Source organism: Poromitra crassiceps, assembly GCF_964638095.1.
Source record: "Poromitra crassiceps genome assembly, chromosome: 9".
NCBI lineage: Eukaryota > Metazoa > Chordata > Actinopteri > Beryciformes > Melamphaidae > Poromitra > Poromitra crassiceps.
The window spans coordinates 35,847,167-35,865,662 of NC_139630.1; the positions used below are offsets into that span (position 1 = coordinate 35,847,167).

At 46.0% G+C, this 18,496-nt stretch overlaps 1 protein-coding gene across 2 annotated transcripts in view; it reads left to right on the plus strand.

Moving 5' to 3' along the window:
- Positions 1 to 15,647, plus strand: part of phip (PHIP subunit of CUL4-Ring ligase complex) — a 62,621-nt gene extending 46,974 nt beyond the window's left edge. For both annotated transcript variants that reach the window (XM_083642486.1, XM_083642487.1), the window contains exons 27-40: positions 411 to 493; positions 818 to 929; positions 2,012 to 2,073; positions 2,201 to 2,356; positions 3,505 to 3,625; positions 4,184 to 4,309; positions 5,897 to 5,972; positions 7,573 to 7,632; positions 7,862 to 8,014; positions 9,490 to 9,642; positions 9,926 to 10,161; positions 11,843 to 12,090; positions 12,249 to 12,398; positions 13,922 to 15,647. In XM_083642486.1, coding sequence (XP_083498612.1) covers positions 411 to 493; positions 818 to 929; positions 2,012 to 2,073; positions 2,201 to 2,356; positions 3,505 to 3,625; positions 4,184 to 4,309; positions 5,897 to 5,972; positions 7,573 to 7,632; positions 7,862 to 8,014; positions 9,490 to 9,642; positions 9,926 to 10,161; positions 11,843 to 12,090; positions 12,249 to 12,398; positions 13,922 to 14,742 — 2,557 coding nt within the window. In that variant the 3' untranslated portion in view covers positions 14,743 to 15,647. The remainder of the gene's footprint in view (positions 1 to 410; positions 494 to 817; positions 930 to 2,011; positions 2,074 to 2,200; positions 2,357 to 3,504; positions 3,626 to 4,183; positions 4,310 to 5,896; positions 5,973 to 7,572; positions 7,633 to 7,861; positions 8,015 to 9,489; positions 9,643 to 9,925; positions 10,162 to 11,842; positions 12,091 to 12,248; positions 12,399 to 13,921) is intronic.
- The last annotated feature ends 2,849 nt before the right edge of the window (positions 15,648 to 18,496 follow it).

The window sequence follows — 18,496 nt, forward strand, 5'->3', positions numbered from 1 at the left end:
CAGCCACAGTCTCTCCACATGAGAGATATGGTTCTGTGCTTGTTCAGCAGACTTTGCTAAAAGCGCTGCACTGCAAGTGAGCTTTGCAGCGGCTCAGCTGTATAAAGATGGCATGCTCCTCAATTGACATCATCCTCATCCTGTCCTCCTGGCTTCATCACACGTTACAATGCTTAGCAAGGATTTCTCAACTTTCAAGAGTCAATGACTTTGCAGGCTTTTACAAAGATGCATTCTCTACAATTGTAGAGTCTACATTTTCCAAATTGACTTGAAACCATAAAAACAATCATGCCATCTTTATGCACCTGGTCTATTATACACTTTTAATATTGTTATTATATTCATTCTTTCATGGCTCTGTGGTGGTCTTGGACTGACGTGTATGTTTCGGTTTTCTGTTGTTTTAGGTACCACGACATGCCTGATGTCATCGACTTCCTGATTTTGCGGCAGCAGTTTGACAATGCCAGAAGCAGGCAGTGGACCATAGGTCAGACAATTCTGCCATCATAGCTTGACTTGGCCATACTTGGTCATACGTCAGACCATTCTACTATCTTAGCTTGACTTGGCCATACTTGGTCATACGTCAGACCATTCTACTATCTTAGCTTGACTTGGCCGTACTTGGTCATACGTCAGACCATTCTAGCATCATAGCTTGACTTGGCCATACTTGGCTAAAACATGTTGTACAGTATCTGAATATGATGTCAAATATTGTTATTAGGTGCATGCAATTTCTGAAGTCAGCCATTATGATCAGTTTCACCTGTATTTAATAGAGCTTAATAGATGTGTGATGTGTGTATAGGTGACAGGTTTCGGTCGGTGATTGATGATGCCTGGTGGTTTGGGACCATCGAGAGCCAGGAGCCCTTCCAGTCCCAGTATCCTGACAGTCTGTTCCAGTGCTACAACGTCTGGTACGCTCACAGCATGGATTTACTGTACTTACAGCACCGAAGGGGAGAAATCAACCAAAGATTAAATGCATAGATGTTCTAGCAATGAATAGAACCTTATGTTTGTCAGCAATTTCATTTGGCATCATGGGTTTTACAAATCTGCACAATTTGTTCCCATGCCATGGGATGGAATATCCTCTGACTTAGAGATCCATAAAATGACACAATTGGAGATTGAAGAATCTGAAACAATTTTATTGACGAGAACACTTACATGCACCAGCTCGCCGAGCTGGCCCTGCAGCTCGCATATGGAGCTCGGCCACCTCACGGCCTTGCTCTGGCTGCTCCTTGATGGCATACTTCAGGGATGCTGGATCACCTGTCCTGGAGCTGGCAACATACAGCTGTCCATGGCTGAAGACTGAAGCCAGACTCTCACTTCTTTCAGTGTCTGCCCCTGGGACTTGATTTTGCTTTTATGACATCACTGATGACATCAACAGTGGGACTCTTATGACATCACTGATTATGTCACAACTGCTTTTACGACATCACTGATGACATCCAAACTCTTACGACATCACTGATGATGTCACAATGCCTCTGACATCACTGATGATGTCACAATTTATGACATCACTGATGGCATAATCAGTGGGACATACAGACAAACAGGACAGACATTAAGGATATCTGTATCAGATGGTTTTTCTCCTCACCACTGCTTCATAGACACATCATCATCACATCAGATTCACAGCATATGAAAATGCTGGTTAGAAAATGCACTCAAGGCTGTGGGAGAGAAAATAAAGTTCACAGGTTAGATACAAAATATACAGAGTGGAAGCTACTTCTGTGTAAGTCTAGACACATTCTCTGTCTGTGTAAGTCTAGACACATTCTCTGTCTGTTCTCTGGCTATACAAATAAACTGGACTTGACTTGTAAGAAAGGTTTAATTAGTCTATCCCTAGTTTCTATACATTTTTCAATGCATTCAGTCCACAAATACAAAAATATCAGAACAGGCCTGCAGACGTCATATGATGCTAGATTTGATAACGTTGATGACGGCAAGTGTGTTTTCTGTCCAGCTGGGATAACGGAGACACAGAGAAGATGAGTCCTTGGGATATGGAGACCATCCCCAATGATGGTGAGTCTCCCATGGACACGCACGTACACACACACACACACACACACACACACACACACACACACACACACACACACACCCCTCTTTCTCTCCTCACAATTTCACATTTTTCAACTTCTCTTTGTAGCCTCGTTCCCAGATGAGTTGGGCATGAGCGTACCGCTGACAGAAGAGGAACAGAAGCAGCTGCTCTACATCCCTATGGAGGGGGAATGGGGCTCCTGCACGCGCTCAGAGGAGTGCGAGCGCATCATCAAAGCCATTGACCAGATCTGCACACTGGGTATGACACCATCAAACAGAAAGCACTCTGAGATCATTCGCCCGGGGCGCGTCATTTACGCTGGGACAGGAAGTTGCCGTGAAGTCACGTTGCCTTTGCACTCACCCAACTCCATTCCCAGTATGATGTCATCTGCCTGAGACGCTCGCTGCTGTGAGCTCATCAACGTGAGCCCACCAGGGCGGCGGGTTGCCTGTTAAGTAGAACAAGCTGCAAACGTGTATAGTGCCAGATTTTGAGGTAGTTGCTTGAATTCCTGTTAAATGATGTAATGATGACACGCCACAGCTCAGACTTTGTATCACTGCAACACTCCATAAGGGAAAGGGGCTGGTCCACAGGCTCCCCCTAGTGACCGTTTGGGGACTAAACACCACTAAACACACACAAGCAACCCACACAGATTGCCAGCGCATTTAATCCTTCTAGATCTCTCTCTCCCTGCCACTCCTACGCTCCAGGCTGCAGTTGGCTCACACAACAGCATTATAGATGAGGGATTCTTTAGGTTCAAGGCCATTTCTTTTAAGAGGTGTAGGATCATAATCCACTCCAGGATCAGTAGGAGCATCTTGAAATGAATGAGCAGGCAGAAAGCATCTCAGATAAGCACTCCTATTCTAACAGTTGGAAAAAACAGCCACTTGATCATGTAGATTTGGCTAGATGATTAGACATATATATAAACACATTGCCCTATTAGGGCTGGGCAATATATCGATATTATATCGATACTGTGATATGATACTAGATATCATCTTAGATTTTGAATATTGTAATATCATGATATGGCATAAGTGTTGTCTTTTCCTGGTTTTAAAGGCTGCATTACAGTAAAGCGACGTCATTTTCTGAACTTCCGAGATGAATTGGCTTTACTCACTTAGTCATTACATCCACATCACTGATAATTATCAATAATCTAATTGTGTAAATATTTTGTGAAAGCACCAATAGTCATACCTACAATATTGTCGCATATCGCTATCAAGGTATTTGGTCGAAAATATGATATTTGATTTTGTCCATATCACCCAGCCCTATGCGTAGAAGTAAACCTCTCTTCACCTGAGCTGTTCCTCTTTGGTAACCCTCTCTCCTTATCTCTTTGCACTCCTCTTTCGTGCACAAACACCTGCCACCCTCAGATGTAGCAGCTCCATTTGCCTTCCCAGTGGACCTACAAGCCTACCCCACATACTGCACCGTAGTGGCCTACGTCACTGACCTCAGCACCATGCGCCAAAGGCTGGAGAACCGCTTCTACAGGTACTCAGCACCTGTGTGTGTGTGTGTGTGTGTGTGTGTGTGTGTGTGCGTGCGTGTGAGGAAGATAGCGAGCGACAGAGTATGTGACAAAGAGAGAATTTAAAGGGATACGCCACTTTTTTTTAAATTTTAGCTCATTTGCCACATCCCTCCCCACATAGCCAAGATACCCCCTGCCTTTACCGGCATTGTCCAAGCAGTATACAGTGAGCTACATTCACGAAGTTAGTAACTGTCTATTTTCCTTCCAAAAACAGCGCTATGTGCATTTTGGATTGATATTTCATCGTGTGGTGAGTCCCCGAAGCACAACATGTATTTCAGCGCCGTGAGATGTGTGTTTTAGCAGATTTTTAACGGCGGTACCATCGGCCTCCATTCTATGGCGATAATTACTAACTTCACGACTGTAGCTCACTGTATACTGCTTGGACAATGCCGGTAAAGGCAGGGGGTATCTTGGCTATGTGGGGGGGATGTGGCAAATGAGCTAAACTTAAAAAAAAAAAAGTGGCGTATCCCTTTAAGGTCTGCTCAACAATTCTGTTTCCCTTTCAGGCGCGTGTCTTCTCTGATGTGGGAGGTCCGTTACATTGAACACAACGCCCAAGCGTTCAACGAGCCGGGAGCGTTCATCGTCACCACCGCCAAGTTCGTCTCTGACCTCATGCTGCAATTCATTAAGTGAGTCTTTTTTTGTGAGCGATGTGATCATAAGTACATTTAACAACAGAGAGGAGAGAACAAAAAACAAGAATGAATTTTCACATCCTCCCCTCTCAATACCAATACATATCAACTCAGATGCCGATCTCCTTTAGACCTTAGATTATAATAAGTAGAAACATTGACTGCTTCGCGTGCTCATTTCCAGCGCTGCGCTTCGTGCGCTGTACTGAGCATGCTCAGTTGAGCAATTGTGCACCTTATTAGTAGTGAGATCAAAAGAACGAACGAAGAAAAGGAAAGATGGGCAAATGAGAAAATAAATACAAGGGTTACCACACCTCTCTCTTTTTCAGTGACCCAAAATCGATATATTATTTTAAATTTTAAATATATTTTTTGTGTTCTCATTCTCAATAATCTCTTTGTTTTTAGGCTGCTAACCCACTAAAGCTGGGCTCAGACTACAGGATTCTGACAATCCTAACCGATTTTCAAATCTGGCTGTGACACGCACTACAGGAGAATCTTCCCAGATTATCTTCCCTAGAATCTCAAACATGCACACACTACAAGATTTGTAAATGTGGCGCACCACGCACTACAGGATATTATTAAGATTATCGGCAGGATAATCACATTGATGCCCGGCCATACTCAGAACCTGTTTCGTTTTTGGGGTTCCAGCAGTGACGCGTTAGAAATCACGCAGCAGTGACCAAAGCGCTCCGCCCCCACCTCACCTCTCTCTCTTTCCTCATTTTCATGCCTGTCTCGCCAAACAAATGAATCTCACGGTAGTTAGCATGCGTGTAAACAACGCGACTCTATTGTCTGTACAAGTGAGAACACAAACACATGCGCTACCAAAATATATTCCCCTGCTGCATGTCATGAGATCGGCAAAAGTTTGGATAGACTGGATTGCTTCCCGCAGCAGCAAAGCCTTTTTCCCCCACACTGCCTGATAAGACAGGTAGGAGATTACAGCATCTGACTGGCAGGGGCTCAAAACTACGATATAACAACTTTTTATTCATTGGTCATTCATTGTGATATAAATTAGTGACATTTTCCCCCAAATACTCATGGTTCTGTGCTGTTGGTATTTGGTAGCCTATCTGATACCTGCAGTGCAGCGCATCAAATGAGCCGCGTCAATTAACGATAATGACGGGAGTCTCCCGCAGCAGCAGAATGATGTATTCGCGCAGATTTTCAGTCCTAAATATCAAACATGTTTGATATGATCGGGGCGGCCCCGATGAGGCTTTGAGCAGATCGGGAGGGTTAAACAGCTTGCAGGTTGCAAACAGCTCACACTACAAGATAATCGGTGCCGAAAGTCGGGCCCGACCAAGCTTGGCAAGCTGCCAGGCCAGATTTCTCCTCCGATTCTCGGGAGGGGTGAATCGGGCATAAATCGGCCCGAAAATCCTGTAGTGTGAGCCAGCCTTAAGTCACACAGTTTTACTAAGTCAGGCTTACATTGCAGGGAGCCTATTTCTTAGCTATTTGAAACTTCACACATTTGCATCATCCTGACCCAGACGGAAAAGTTATACCTGTTCTCTGTCTCTCCCTTTCTGCTGTTTTCTTCCTCAGGGACCAAAGTCTGACAGACCTCATCCCCCTCTACAAAACTATGAAGAAAGCTACATTCTCTGACTCTGAAGATGAGGTGTGTATACTCTACCATGCAGTTTGTATCTTGCAGACATCTTGTCCCTACAATGTTGTTGTTTTTACCTGTCTAATTAACAACTGACATTGATTCCATGCCTTCTCACCCAGCCACAACTATTGATCATGTATTGTAAAATATCAGCAATGCAGGTAATAATGGTAAAATCAACCACTTGTTTGCTTTCCAGTTGCTGAATTTTCTTTTTCTTTTTCTTTGGATTCACAAGGCCTATTGTCACATTTGATGATTTCATAATGTGATTATTATTTGGACTCGTGTATCAAAGATGGTTAACATTCACTTCAAATGATCTCTTCTAATTACTTGCATTACTTTTATTTTGTTCTTAATTCTTAAATATGCACTGAATGTAGGGGTGTCGCGGTACATGTATTTGTCCCGTGAATTCACGGTATGGGCGTCACGGTTCGGTGCGTGAAGTGACACGACGAATACGTCAAATCCATAAGGTGGTGGCAAAGCACCTAAATGCTGTTTGAACGCCATGAGAAGACACACCAAAACAACACAAGGGCCATAGAAATCGGCGTTCACTGAATGGAACATTTTGTGGAGAGGAAACATTACTGGGGGTCGCTGTTTACAAGCCGTGGCTTCCATGCTACTAAACCACAACAATATTGAAGCGTCCAGCTGCTCCCCCTTTACTGTCGTCAAAAAAGCGAGTGCAGCACAGTATCCTAATGACTTTTATGACTCAGGCAATAAGCCGTTTTGCAAATTCTGTCAACATCAAGCCAATGAGGTCAGCTTGCTAATGTAACATTACGTAGCTGCGATGCGCGACTATATTAAACGACTTTCCTTTATAGTTGTGCGTCGCAGCTACACACGTTACATAACACTGACAAAGCTGTTAACTTGTAAACAAGCAACTTACATCACGTGAGATGACAAGCAAGATGCGGTGAGGAAGAGGGGATGACTCCTTGTCATGTTCCAATAATCCATTATGATGACAGAACTAATCATTATGGTAAAGAAAACTCGCATCCACTAGCCTACTTACTTGGGAAAGTGAAACCCACCCCGCTGGGGGAGAGCGGGGTGGGTTACGCCACATGCACTCCGTTTACAAACTTGTGTACAATAAAGATTAAAGTGGGGGGAAATGCCTTTGCCCTGTCAAACAGCTGGAATACACACATCTGAGAGGGAGGTGCACCGCACACTTTGAATAGTAAAACCTTTTTGTGTGGATTGCCTAGAGATCTTATTAAACTGTGCACATTTATTCATTCCCGCTGATTAGACACTATTTCTGATGGTAAAATGAGGGTAAAAAGCACAACACAGAATTCAGAAAAATTCAAAGGGAAAAAAACAGAATTTGGGATTTGTTGCTTTTTTCTCCGTTGTACCGTATTCGTACCGAACCGTGACTTTTGTGTACCGTGACACCCCTAACTGAATGGGATTTTCCTAATGAATCAGTCACTGTGAAAAAATAATAAAAACTTTTAAAAATAGTATTTGGACCTTGCAGTCTCCATTCCACATGACATATTTCTGTAGACTTCGGCAGCTGTGAGTGATAATGCAGAGCATTTTTTTTACCCCATTGTTCATGCAGGATGAGGATGAGGAGGATGAAGATACTAATACTCCTGGAACATCCACAAGAAACAGAAAGGTAACATATCTCACAGCTAGAGTGTTTCCCCACCAATTTTCTCTCTGAATTATTATGTACCGGTACTCATGGTGTTGTCACCATACAGATAGAATACTAGATTCTAGAGCCTCCTGTCGCTTATTACATGAGATTTTGCTCCAGTGTGCCATAATAGCATCTAAAGAAGAAGAGGATTCTCTTCCTTATCTTATGGTCAAATTAACTTTGCTATGTCACTTTTGCTTAGGGCCGTCGACCCGTGCAGCGCCAACGGCGTACTCGACCGCCGTCATACGACCCCCAAGCCTGGAGGGGGCGCTGTAAGGAGCTGCTGGACCTCATCTTTCAGTGTGAAGATTCAGAGCCCTTCAGAGAACCTGTGGATCTACAGGAGTACCCGGTAACTATTCACCTTATTCTTTGCCCATACAAGGACGCTTCTGCATGACGTCATTTCGTAATCGTCTTTCCGGTTTTAAACACGGAAGTAGAGTACGCCTACCGCAGTCATTTAGACTTGCCAAAAAGCTGTTTTCAAGCTAAAAAAACCCAAACTGTTTTAAAGTTTTAATATTTGTCGCGTGAGAACGTAACATATATGTGACCAGTTTATCAGAATAACGCCTATTGGAAATCCTTAACGAGCAGGGGAAACCGGGAGCGCTGACTGTGCTGACACCGGTCGGACTAGCTATCTGTCAAACCCTACTACTGGCAATGAGAAAACACTTTCGACGTTCTTTTGTAACTAACATTAAATGCCGACCGGGTACAGCCATCGGCTCCTCGCAGCAGTAACGTTATGAACATGTAACTGAAGTTGGCCGCAGTGTAGCTTAATTCTGAATGTTGCCAAACTTCATTCATACTGACGTTTTATTTTGAAAATGGCCGCCAACTAGCGCTGAACCGGAAGAACAAATACGTTGCATCAAACCGGAAGAGAGAAAAAGTGGGCGTGGTGAATAAGGTGATGTCTGGGAACTCCCATACAGGCTCTAGGAACGCCCACAATAGACGCTGGGTTAGCCTGGGGGCGGGGTCAGGGTGGGGTAAATTCCCACGTTCTATCCATTCAGCAAAGTTAGAATTTAGCTGATAGCCCAGCCCAGGCAGACACGATCGGGGATTTAACCACCGCAGTAAACGCACATCTGAGCAGACATCTTGTGTTCTGCTCTAGAACCCCCAAAGCAGCACCGTCTTTTGGTGAGTCAGCCCATGAGATATATCGGCGGTTTTACCCCACTCGCGCGCCAGCCGTTTAACATTTTGTGGGCGTTCCCAGACATGCGGACTGTCTCTATGCAACTCCTTTTCACATTTTGACTTAGTCAATTAGCAATTAGTCTGCTTTCTGTTTTGGGTTACCTTTTTGGTGATGATATCATATGAATCACAATCGTAATATCTGTCTGAAAATCGCTATTAGATATTTTCACCAAATACTACAGCCCTAACCTCAGTATAAAATGAAAATTAAATCCAACTGGAGTCTGAGTTGGAAATGAGCTATAGTGCAAACAGAACCCCCATCAGACCTAGCCTGGTGTGCCCAGCCCCTATCAATCGAATTTGCATAGCGATTCAGTAGGGCTGGATCCCAGGCTACATCAGACCTGCAGTGGACCAGAAATAGAACTGCATTCTCTTTCAAGTACATTGACAGTTTGTAAACAAAGATAAGCAAGTTATTTTGCTGCTGGTTCAGTTTTCGGTTCACCTAAGGGACACAGATTTTATTTATTTATTTACCAAACCCCAAAACACCCTTAGCCCCCCCCCCCCCCCCCCACACACACACACACACACTATTCCTTACTTATCTTTCAATATTCCTAACTTCACTGTGAACTTGTCTTTGCTTCTTCCAAGGACTATCTGGACGTAGTCGACTGCCCCATGGACTTTAGCACCGTACTCAACACGCTGACTGACGGAAAGTACCAGTCTCCCATTGCGCTCTGCAAAGACATCCGGCTCATCTTCAGCAATTCCAAGGCTTACACGCCCAGTAAGAAGTCTCGGGTAAGGCACACACACGCAAACACAGGTGCAAACACACGCACGCACGCACGCGCCCACTCAACACACATGCTTATTGTGATCAGACAACATAACAATTCTTGTCTCTTGCAGTGCATGCAGCATTTTCATGCTTTGATAAATGTGTAAAATAAAAAATCTGGTGTCAGTCAGGGAGGCAATGCTTCTCAAGCCTCTCTTGTTTCTTAGTCTGACAACTTGACAGGTGTATCCATTATTAATAGTACACTACACTTTATTATACTTGATGCACTTGCTTCTCCAGATCTACAGTATGAGCCTGCGGCTGTCAGCACTGTTTGAGGAGCATGTCAGCTCCATCCTGGCCGACTACAAGGCCATCCACGGCCTGACGGGCAAACTGACCAGACAGGGCACCGACAGACCGACACGACACACTACAGAGAGGCCGACACGACACACTACAGACAGACTGACACGGCACACCATGAAGAGGAGGAGGCGGAGGAGCGAATCTCCCGCAAGCAGCACCGCATCCAGGTAAAGGTTGTCAGAGGTATCGATAATATCGATGCTAAAAAAAAATTTTTTACGGATGCAATACTCATTTGCAACTGTATCGATACCAGCAGTGCTTTATCTGAATGAGAAATCAAATTACTACAGATTTGTCCATCCCTATCCTTGGTAGTACAGTATCTGTCGCTTCAGCAAGCTAAAAGTGTTCTGATAGGCTGATGACTAGAGCAGGGCTAATCTGCTGCGGGCCAAAGTTTATGGTGAAGCGCGCGTCTGTCCGTCCGTCCATCTGTCTTCATTGATTTTTTTATAGCTCTTGATGTGTTGTCATCCCGTGGTATCGAAAATGGTATCGAGTATCGATATATTCCTGGGTATCGGTATCGAAGTTAGGGCGTTGAGGGTAGGCCATTCGTCGATATACCCCAGAAGATGTCCTCTTTTTCACAGGGTAGGGCTAGCACCCACATGCCAGGTAAAGCAGGTGTGTGAAAGAGAGGACAGACAACATACACACACAGCGACACATACACCGAGCAGCTATTCTTTGGCTGGAGCACTTCGAAGTCAGATCTGGCTTGGATTGGGAGCCACTAGGGTGGTTAAAATGGATGTAATGTGATCCAAAATGTACTAATTTTAAGTCAATATTCTAGCAGCTGCAGCAATGTTTTGTTTACATTGAAGGGTTTTAATACTGGTGTTTGGTGAGCCAGAAAACAGTAAATGAGCATTGGCCATACTTAAAGGCACTATTTGTATGATTTCCCCCACTAGATGGCACACTGGAGCTGTAACATCAAAGCATCAACACAAACAGTCTATGAAACATGAAACACATATCCACGGTTTCCCATGCCACCCTAAAAACACTCGCATTGCTCTGGTATAGCATCTGCCATCTACACTATGCAACCCCAGACACTCGTCTGCCATCGAGACATGCATAGCGAGCCACACAGCCGACATCGCGCATTGTAAACACAGACCAAGGAAATACACAGTGCCAAACCGCGACACAAACAGAGACAGACTTATTTCCATGGCCATGGCCGCTTTATTTCCTCAGTCACAGTCACAGCTTGATCCAGTGTTATGCTGTCAAGCCTCACTGGGCCACTCGGTCCATTTATAAACGCGGAAAAGAGCTAAATCCACAGGAACGAAGCAGGAGCCACACAGAGAGGGGGCGTGGCCTCTTTCACTGCTTTCAACACAACGTCTCGCTAGATATATAAGATATATAGATACAGTCGATATATCTTTTGTGGGCATCTAGTAGTGCTGGATATCGCATTTAGTGCCTTTAACAAAGGATGGATTTTTTGCGAGGGCGCAAAGGCGGACGAATACTATCTTTGTGAAGTGTTTAGTTCATTGGTAATGTTATCAAGAGAGCCAACATGCTCAGGGAATGAGGTGAGCGCTTTAGGCAGAAGATCAGTTAATGAAGTAATGATCTGATGATGCTATGCTGGTGGCTATGGGGAAAATAATAACTCATAGACAGTAGTAATGCCACCAGCGAGGAGCACATTTGTCTTGTTCATGACTGAAACAGTACTCTTGGCCTGGGAGGACTTTAGTAGCCACTCTGCTGGTGCTGGCTCATTCATGAAATGTATCTACAATGTGAGTGAGGAGCATATCTCCGGCTAAAGCCCAGTGTGTGTTCTAACACTCCCCTCTGTCCTGCCTCTAGCCCGGAGAGGAAGAGACGCGTGTCTTCCAGGGGCAGCGGGAAAAGGGAGCCATCGCCGGCTCCTTCACGACTCGCCTCTCTGAGACAGAACCTCTCCCCCAAACAGCCCCCCCAGCTGGTCAACGGGAAGGCCGACGCCCCGGCTGCAGGGCGTACGCGCAGTGCCGCCGCGCGCCACTCCACAAATTCACCACCCACGTCCTCCTCCTCACACAGCTCCGCAAGCAACACGCAGAGTACGTCGACAGGTGAGATTGGCACGAAAGCGCACGTGAAAATGATTTAAAAACATTTTTGAGTTTCTGGTTTATTACCAAGAATTCGCCATGTGTACCATGTTGCTGCTGTCCATGCTGTACAACAAGTCAGATTTGTGAAAATAAATCTGTCTCTGCCTATTTGTCAGAGCCCCCCGCGCGCTCGCTGCGGGCTCATAACTCTGTGTCGGCTCCGACTCCGCCAGCTGGTGAAAAGTCAACACCATCACCCGCTGTGGAGAGCAGCGGTGGGGGAAGCACCAGGCGGAAACTACGCACCCCCGTGCGACACAGACCCGGTAAGAGATCATGTCAAAAAGAGCAAAGGTGACATGTGTTGCCCCTTATCCACCACGTGGTAGCAGCTCAACTCAACTCGTCTCTACTCGCCTTGTTGGTGTTTCCATTGGGCAAGTAGCAAGCTGGGGCACTACTTTTTAGAGTCAACTCACCTTTTTTTTGCAGGCAGCAGTTTCTTGCGGCATAGAGACACTGCGGAGCGCGTCAGCATTCAGAAACCACGCCCAAAACGGGGGAAAATAACCCCCCTTCCCCAATCCTGCTATTCTCCTATGCAAGGTCGGGTGTTGCACACAAAGATCATATATACGGAAGATGAACACTCCACCTTACTTCCTTGACAGCTAGATCCACATTTTTCTTCTCGCCAATTCTCAATGGCTTCCTTGTTTTGCTCGGGAGTACAAAAAAACTTTAATTGACGATTTTTTACATTTGTTGTCTGCGCAGCCCACCACACAACAGCTTTTAGCTATGTTTAATTCAAGGCAAATGACGCTGGTTTATGGGAGTGAATGGAGCGCTTTCCCCCGTGATGGGCGTGGCCTATTTCATGCAGTGTCTCTATAGAGAGCCGCAGGGATGACGTATTTTTGTAGGCAGAATGCGGAAGTCCCGAACTTCCTGGTTCTTCACTGTTTCTGTCTATGGGATTTTTGAATGGGTTTTTGCCGCAATGCTTCAAATACGGTCTCTGGGCAACGCAAGATTAATCAAACGCGAACCAGAGTTCCGTCGGATAATCTTCACACATGAGGAGCACTTTCATGAGTTTTGTAGCGTAAATGCGAGCCCTAGAAGTAAAATGCTCGAGCTAAGCTAATCCAGAAGTACACACAGTGTTGCATAGGCTTTCACGTCACGTCAGCACTCAACCTGGACTGTTGTTGATGTGTGCACTGATTACCCCGGGATGAACGGGCTGAACCAGGTGAGGGAAAGAGAATTTCCGTGTTCGCCCTTTGAAGTGGTGACGTTATTGACGTATATATCCCCATCGACTCAAAAGTGTAGTCTCATTTAGCCGTTTGCTAGCTAGCCGTCCTTTTAACGGCACGTAAAAGCTTCAAAACTCATAAAAGTGGTCCTCGTGTGTGGAGATGATATTACTAAACACTGGTTCGCGTTTGATTAAGCCAGCGTTGCTCAGAGAGATTATTAGAAGCATCGCGCCAAAAACCCATTCAAAACTCCCATAGGCGAAAACTGTGAAGAACCAGGACTGTTAGCATCGATGATTTCCGGACTCGTTACTGCGGCTCTCTATTGCAGCATCGCTATGATGACCAGTTATGGGGGGCGGGGACATTGAAGGGGTACTATCTGTAGTGGAAAACCAAGCGGGACTATTAAAGGCGAGTAGAGTAGAGTTGGTAGTGGTACCATGCGATGGAAAAATGGCTTGGTGTAACTCTGGAAATCATGTTTAACGTTGTCTGCCTGCCATCTTCAGACAGTTGTGTGTGATGCGTTTTCTCCCTGTCTCTCTCTCTCTTTGTGAATCAATGCCCCTCCCTCCCAGCCTCTCCCGCCAGCCCGGAATCTCCGAGCACGGCTCACCTGAATGGCCACAGCAGTCACATGACCCTGGGCCTGGGGAGGAGGGGGCGGCGACCCAAAGCCGAGCAGCCGGCGAGTCCTCCAGAAGTCCCGGCCACAGAGAGCCCTCCCCGCCCCCGAGGACGCCCCCCGGCCACAGAGAGCCCTCCCCCCCGCCCCCGAGGACGCCCCCCGGCCCCAGAGAGCCCTCCCCGCCCCCGAGGCCCGGGCCGCCCCCCGGGCAAGAAGAGGGGACGGAAGAGCAAGCAGGAGCTGGAGGAGGTGAAGAGGCGGAGCAACCACAGGAGCTCCACCCCTGAGGATGAGCTCAACCAGTCCACAGGCGACGAAGGCGGGACGTCCTCTGCGCAGGACGCGGCCGTACTGTCGGACTCTGGCACGGCCGCGACGCCCAGGCGGCGCGGTCGGCCCCGGTTGGTCAAAACTGAGGAAGCCACGCCTCCTGAGGTCCCCCCTGCTGCCGAGTCGCCCGACCCCTCCCCGCTGAGGAGGAGCAGCAGGCGGGTCAACGAGGAGACAACGCCTCCTATGCAGGCCACTCCTCATCACGCCCTTCGGAGGGGGGAGGAGTCTCCACAGGAAGAGGAAGGGGAGGGGGGGTCGGCGGGGTCGATGCGCACGCGTAACCAGGGGCGACGCTCAGCCTTCTACATGGAGGAGGACTCCGAGGAGGAGCAGAGGCAGCTGCTGTTTGAGGACTCGTCCATCACCTTTGGCACCTCCTCCAAGGGCCGCGTCCGCAAGCTCACCGAAAAGGCCAAAGCCAACCTGATAGGCTGGTAACAGAGACAACCTGATAGGCTGGTAACAGAGACAACCTGATAGGCTGGTAACAGAGACAACCTGATAGGCTGGTAACAGAGACAGCAGAGAAGACAGACACACGGGACACGAGGCGTGCAGGAGACACTTCGATGCGCTGACTGCCTTGACAGCACATAGGAGAACAGACCAGAGGGAGCTGATGGGTTGGTGGTGTGCGGGATCGGGTTGGAGAAGTCATGCATGGTACTGTGTGTACCTGTACATGTGTGTCTGTGACTGTGTACGTCTGAGTCAGTGTGTGGGGTGCCGCTAGTCCAGCTGCTGCTATTTAAAGCTGTGGCTATGGAGAGACACAACGGTGCAGGGATCTGTTCACTCCTCGCTGACCCTCCCCCTCGGCCCAGTAAGCACCCCCCCCCCCCCCCCAGGTTAGCTCGTTCGGACACTTGCCACACTATTGGTCCATGTTGGATCCCACAGGCGCTTACTGACCGGTCACGTGACTTGCTCCTGTCCAGTGAACCACACTTCATCTCCGTCTGACCTTTAACACTGTTGGTGTCAGACCTGGGCAAAATAGTCGTTGAAAATAGTTTTAGTACTTGAAAAAATATATATACGAGGAGAGCTGGATGTACCTTATCTATCTCTGTGTTTTTTGAGGACTTCTCGAGTGTCTCGCTCACACGCGTTCCGCTTGCAGAGCCCGCGTCAGGTCCGCGATCGAGCGCAGACCCACCGGTCTGACGGGAGTCTTTTGCCACTTCTTGTGTGTGTTCGCACTCTTTTTTATATGCGCCGTCTCTGCTTTTGTAAGATTTGTACGCGACGATTGGCTCTCTGTTTTGGAAGTCTTACACAGTGTCTGTCTGTGCTGAAATACCAAATGGCGTACCTCGCTGGTAGATCTGTCGGTTTTGTTTACTCTTAATGTGTGTGTGAGTGAGTGGGTGGGTGGGTGGGTGGTTGCGCTTGTCTTTGTTTCTGCATGTCACTTGGAGAGAGAAAGGGTAAGCATCTTTTTTTTTCCTAGACGTTTTTACTGTGAGGGAGTGAAAGGATCATTTATACGTCTAGATAGACGACACAGTCTGTTTCAATGCGTCCTCAATATTAGCAATACCTTGTGCCTTTCTGTCCTTGGTGTGTGTGTGTGTGTGTGTGTGTGTGTGTGTGTGTGTGTGTGTGTGTGTGTGTGTGTGTGTGCGTGTGTGTGTGTGTGTGCGTGCGTGCGTGCGTGCAGACGTGTGCTAGGCCGCTGCCTGCAAAGTACATGTGTCTGTATGTATACAAGCCTATGTTTTGACCGCATGTGTGTGCAATGGGCCTTTTTCCACAGCTGCCATTTTGTGTCTGAAAGGCAGGGTAAACACAGACGCAACCAACTCACTAATTAGGGCCCCAGCACTGGAACACCTAAATGGACTGGAAGTTGGAAACCCTAATTCATGTTTTGGTGCACCTGTGCTACTTCCTGCCTTTTAGACACAAAATGGCTGCTGTGAAAACGGCCTATTGAATGAATGTGTGTTTTTAACACGAGTGAGTGTCGATTCACTTTCAGCGTACAAACAGTGGCATACAGTTTGGTCGTTGTGAAACCTTTCAAAGAAATGTATTTATAGCAGTTGAAAAAAAAGATTTTACTGTTGTTGTAAACATACCATTATTCATGTCAATATATTATCCAACTATAACCAACCTATTGTCAGTTTAAACCTAAGGTACAGTGAATAGAACTTTGGGTGACTAGCTTTTGAGATGCACTTACCACAGACCGGTTATCAATGCAGATGTAGGGAGTAACCCTGTATATTTTAAATGAGGTGACTTGTTAACAGTTAAAAATTAAACTTTTTAAACGTTGGATACAGTGTTTCTATGGTGACCACACACACACACACACACACACAATTCTGTCTCGCATGTTCTAGCACTTTCTCATGCCTGAGCAAACAGGATCGGGCCAGATCAAACTGGGTCGGACTGGATTGGGACTGAAAGCGTTGGGCGGACTGGAGAGAGACAGGTTCTTATATTCATCGTTCTGATCGTGTGCCTTGGCTACTATGGCATTTTGTATCCTCGGTTTCTCCTTTTTGGGCCTTTCTTGGACTTCCTGCTTCCGCTTGTTGCTGGGTTCAGGAGACTGGACTTCTGGGGCTGGACTGGACCCGACTGGCTTGTACAGAGGGCTTAGTAAAGAGAGACAAGACTGGGGGGAAATCTGACAAATATTATATCACTTTCTCTCTCTTTCTACACACACACACACACACACCTTATTGGACCATGTGCATAAAGATGGCGGCCTCCAGTTTTGGCATCATTTCTGTTTTCAGTACGACAGTGCAGAGCATCCGCATGTCAACATCTGCTTTTTTTTCCAATCCAGAAACATTGGGGTCCACTTTGGGGAGAACCGAATGATGGCCGTCTTGGACGGTACCGTCTATATACACCTGGTCCGTCCTTATAAGTCTTTCCTGTCACATATTATTGAACATGTATCTCATCTGTTTATCAATGTTAAGTTTTTTTTGTCATGGATTTTATTAATGCCAAATTATGTCTTTGGGCACTGAAGTTTTAGAACGTGGCTTTTGAATGTGTTTCTTTTCTGAATCAGTTCTACTGTCTGTCCCCACAGTGAGTGTGTCGAGGTCCCTTAACCTGTATTGTATCAACGTGTTGTTGTTTTTGTCTCTGTCCCTCCTGCCATACAAGACTGAATATATGTGGCTAGATCTGGTGAATTATGTTTGTGCTGGAATGGTGTTTTATACTCTGTGCTGCATCGTTCAATGATACGATATATGTTCTGACATGAGCTGGTTTGGGGTTTTTCCTTAAGTATCTTCGTAATCTGCAGCGAGAGACTGTTTTGTTTTGACTTAACAATGAATGTGTCTATATTGTGTACATGAGGAGTTTCATTTCAAAATTAGATAATACACCTTTTCAAAAACATCCTGATGCTTCCACAAAATGATTGTTGAAATTAAAGTAAAGCATAATAGGTCGCTATTAGCTATAAGCCCTCTGAGACATGCTTGCGAATTAGGGCTACAAATAAACTTGACTTGGCTATTAAAGTTATAAATCTTCTTAAGATCTTTGTCCACAAAATGGTTGTGTTTTTGAGGATAGAAATATATTTTTTAGATGAATTTCTGGTGGATTTCTCTGTAATGATGCATACAGTACATAGTTTTGGAGTAAAACTCTTCATAATGTACATAGCATTCTAGAGCTCTTACATAGGTTAAGGTTTTATTTCATATCCAAATCACAAATATCGTGACCATCTATATAAGTGCACAGAATATAAAGAACAGTATGGAAACAATGTATGCAGCTCATAAAATACAATTGTAGATGGGATAAGATCTACGGGTTTAGACCATTTCACCACAAATCTATTGCTAGAGAACAGTTTGGACTTGTCTTGACTTCCTGTCAGTTATTGTATTTGCAAACACTGCAACAGGAAGTAAGCTTAGGGTCCATTTAGAATATTTATGTGGTCAAGTTGAAACGGACGATACAATAGACCCTTCTCACGGGGGCCATTTTGTGTCAAAAAGGCAGGGTAAACACAGGTGCAAGCAAAAGACTAATGAGGGTTTCCAACTTCCATGATTGGAATTTGGAAACCCTCATTAGTGTCTTGCTTGCACCTGTGTTTATTCTGCCTTTTCGACACAAAATGCCCCCCGTGAAAAGGGTCTATTGGAGTCCCATAACATCAGTGCATCCCAGGTACAGTATC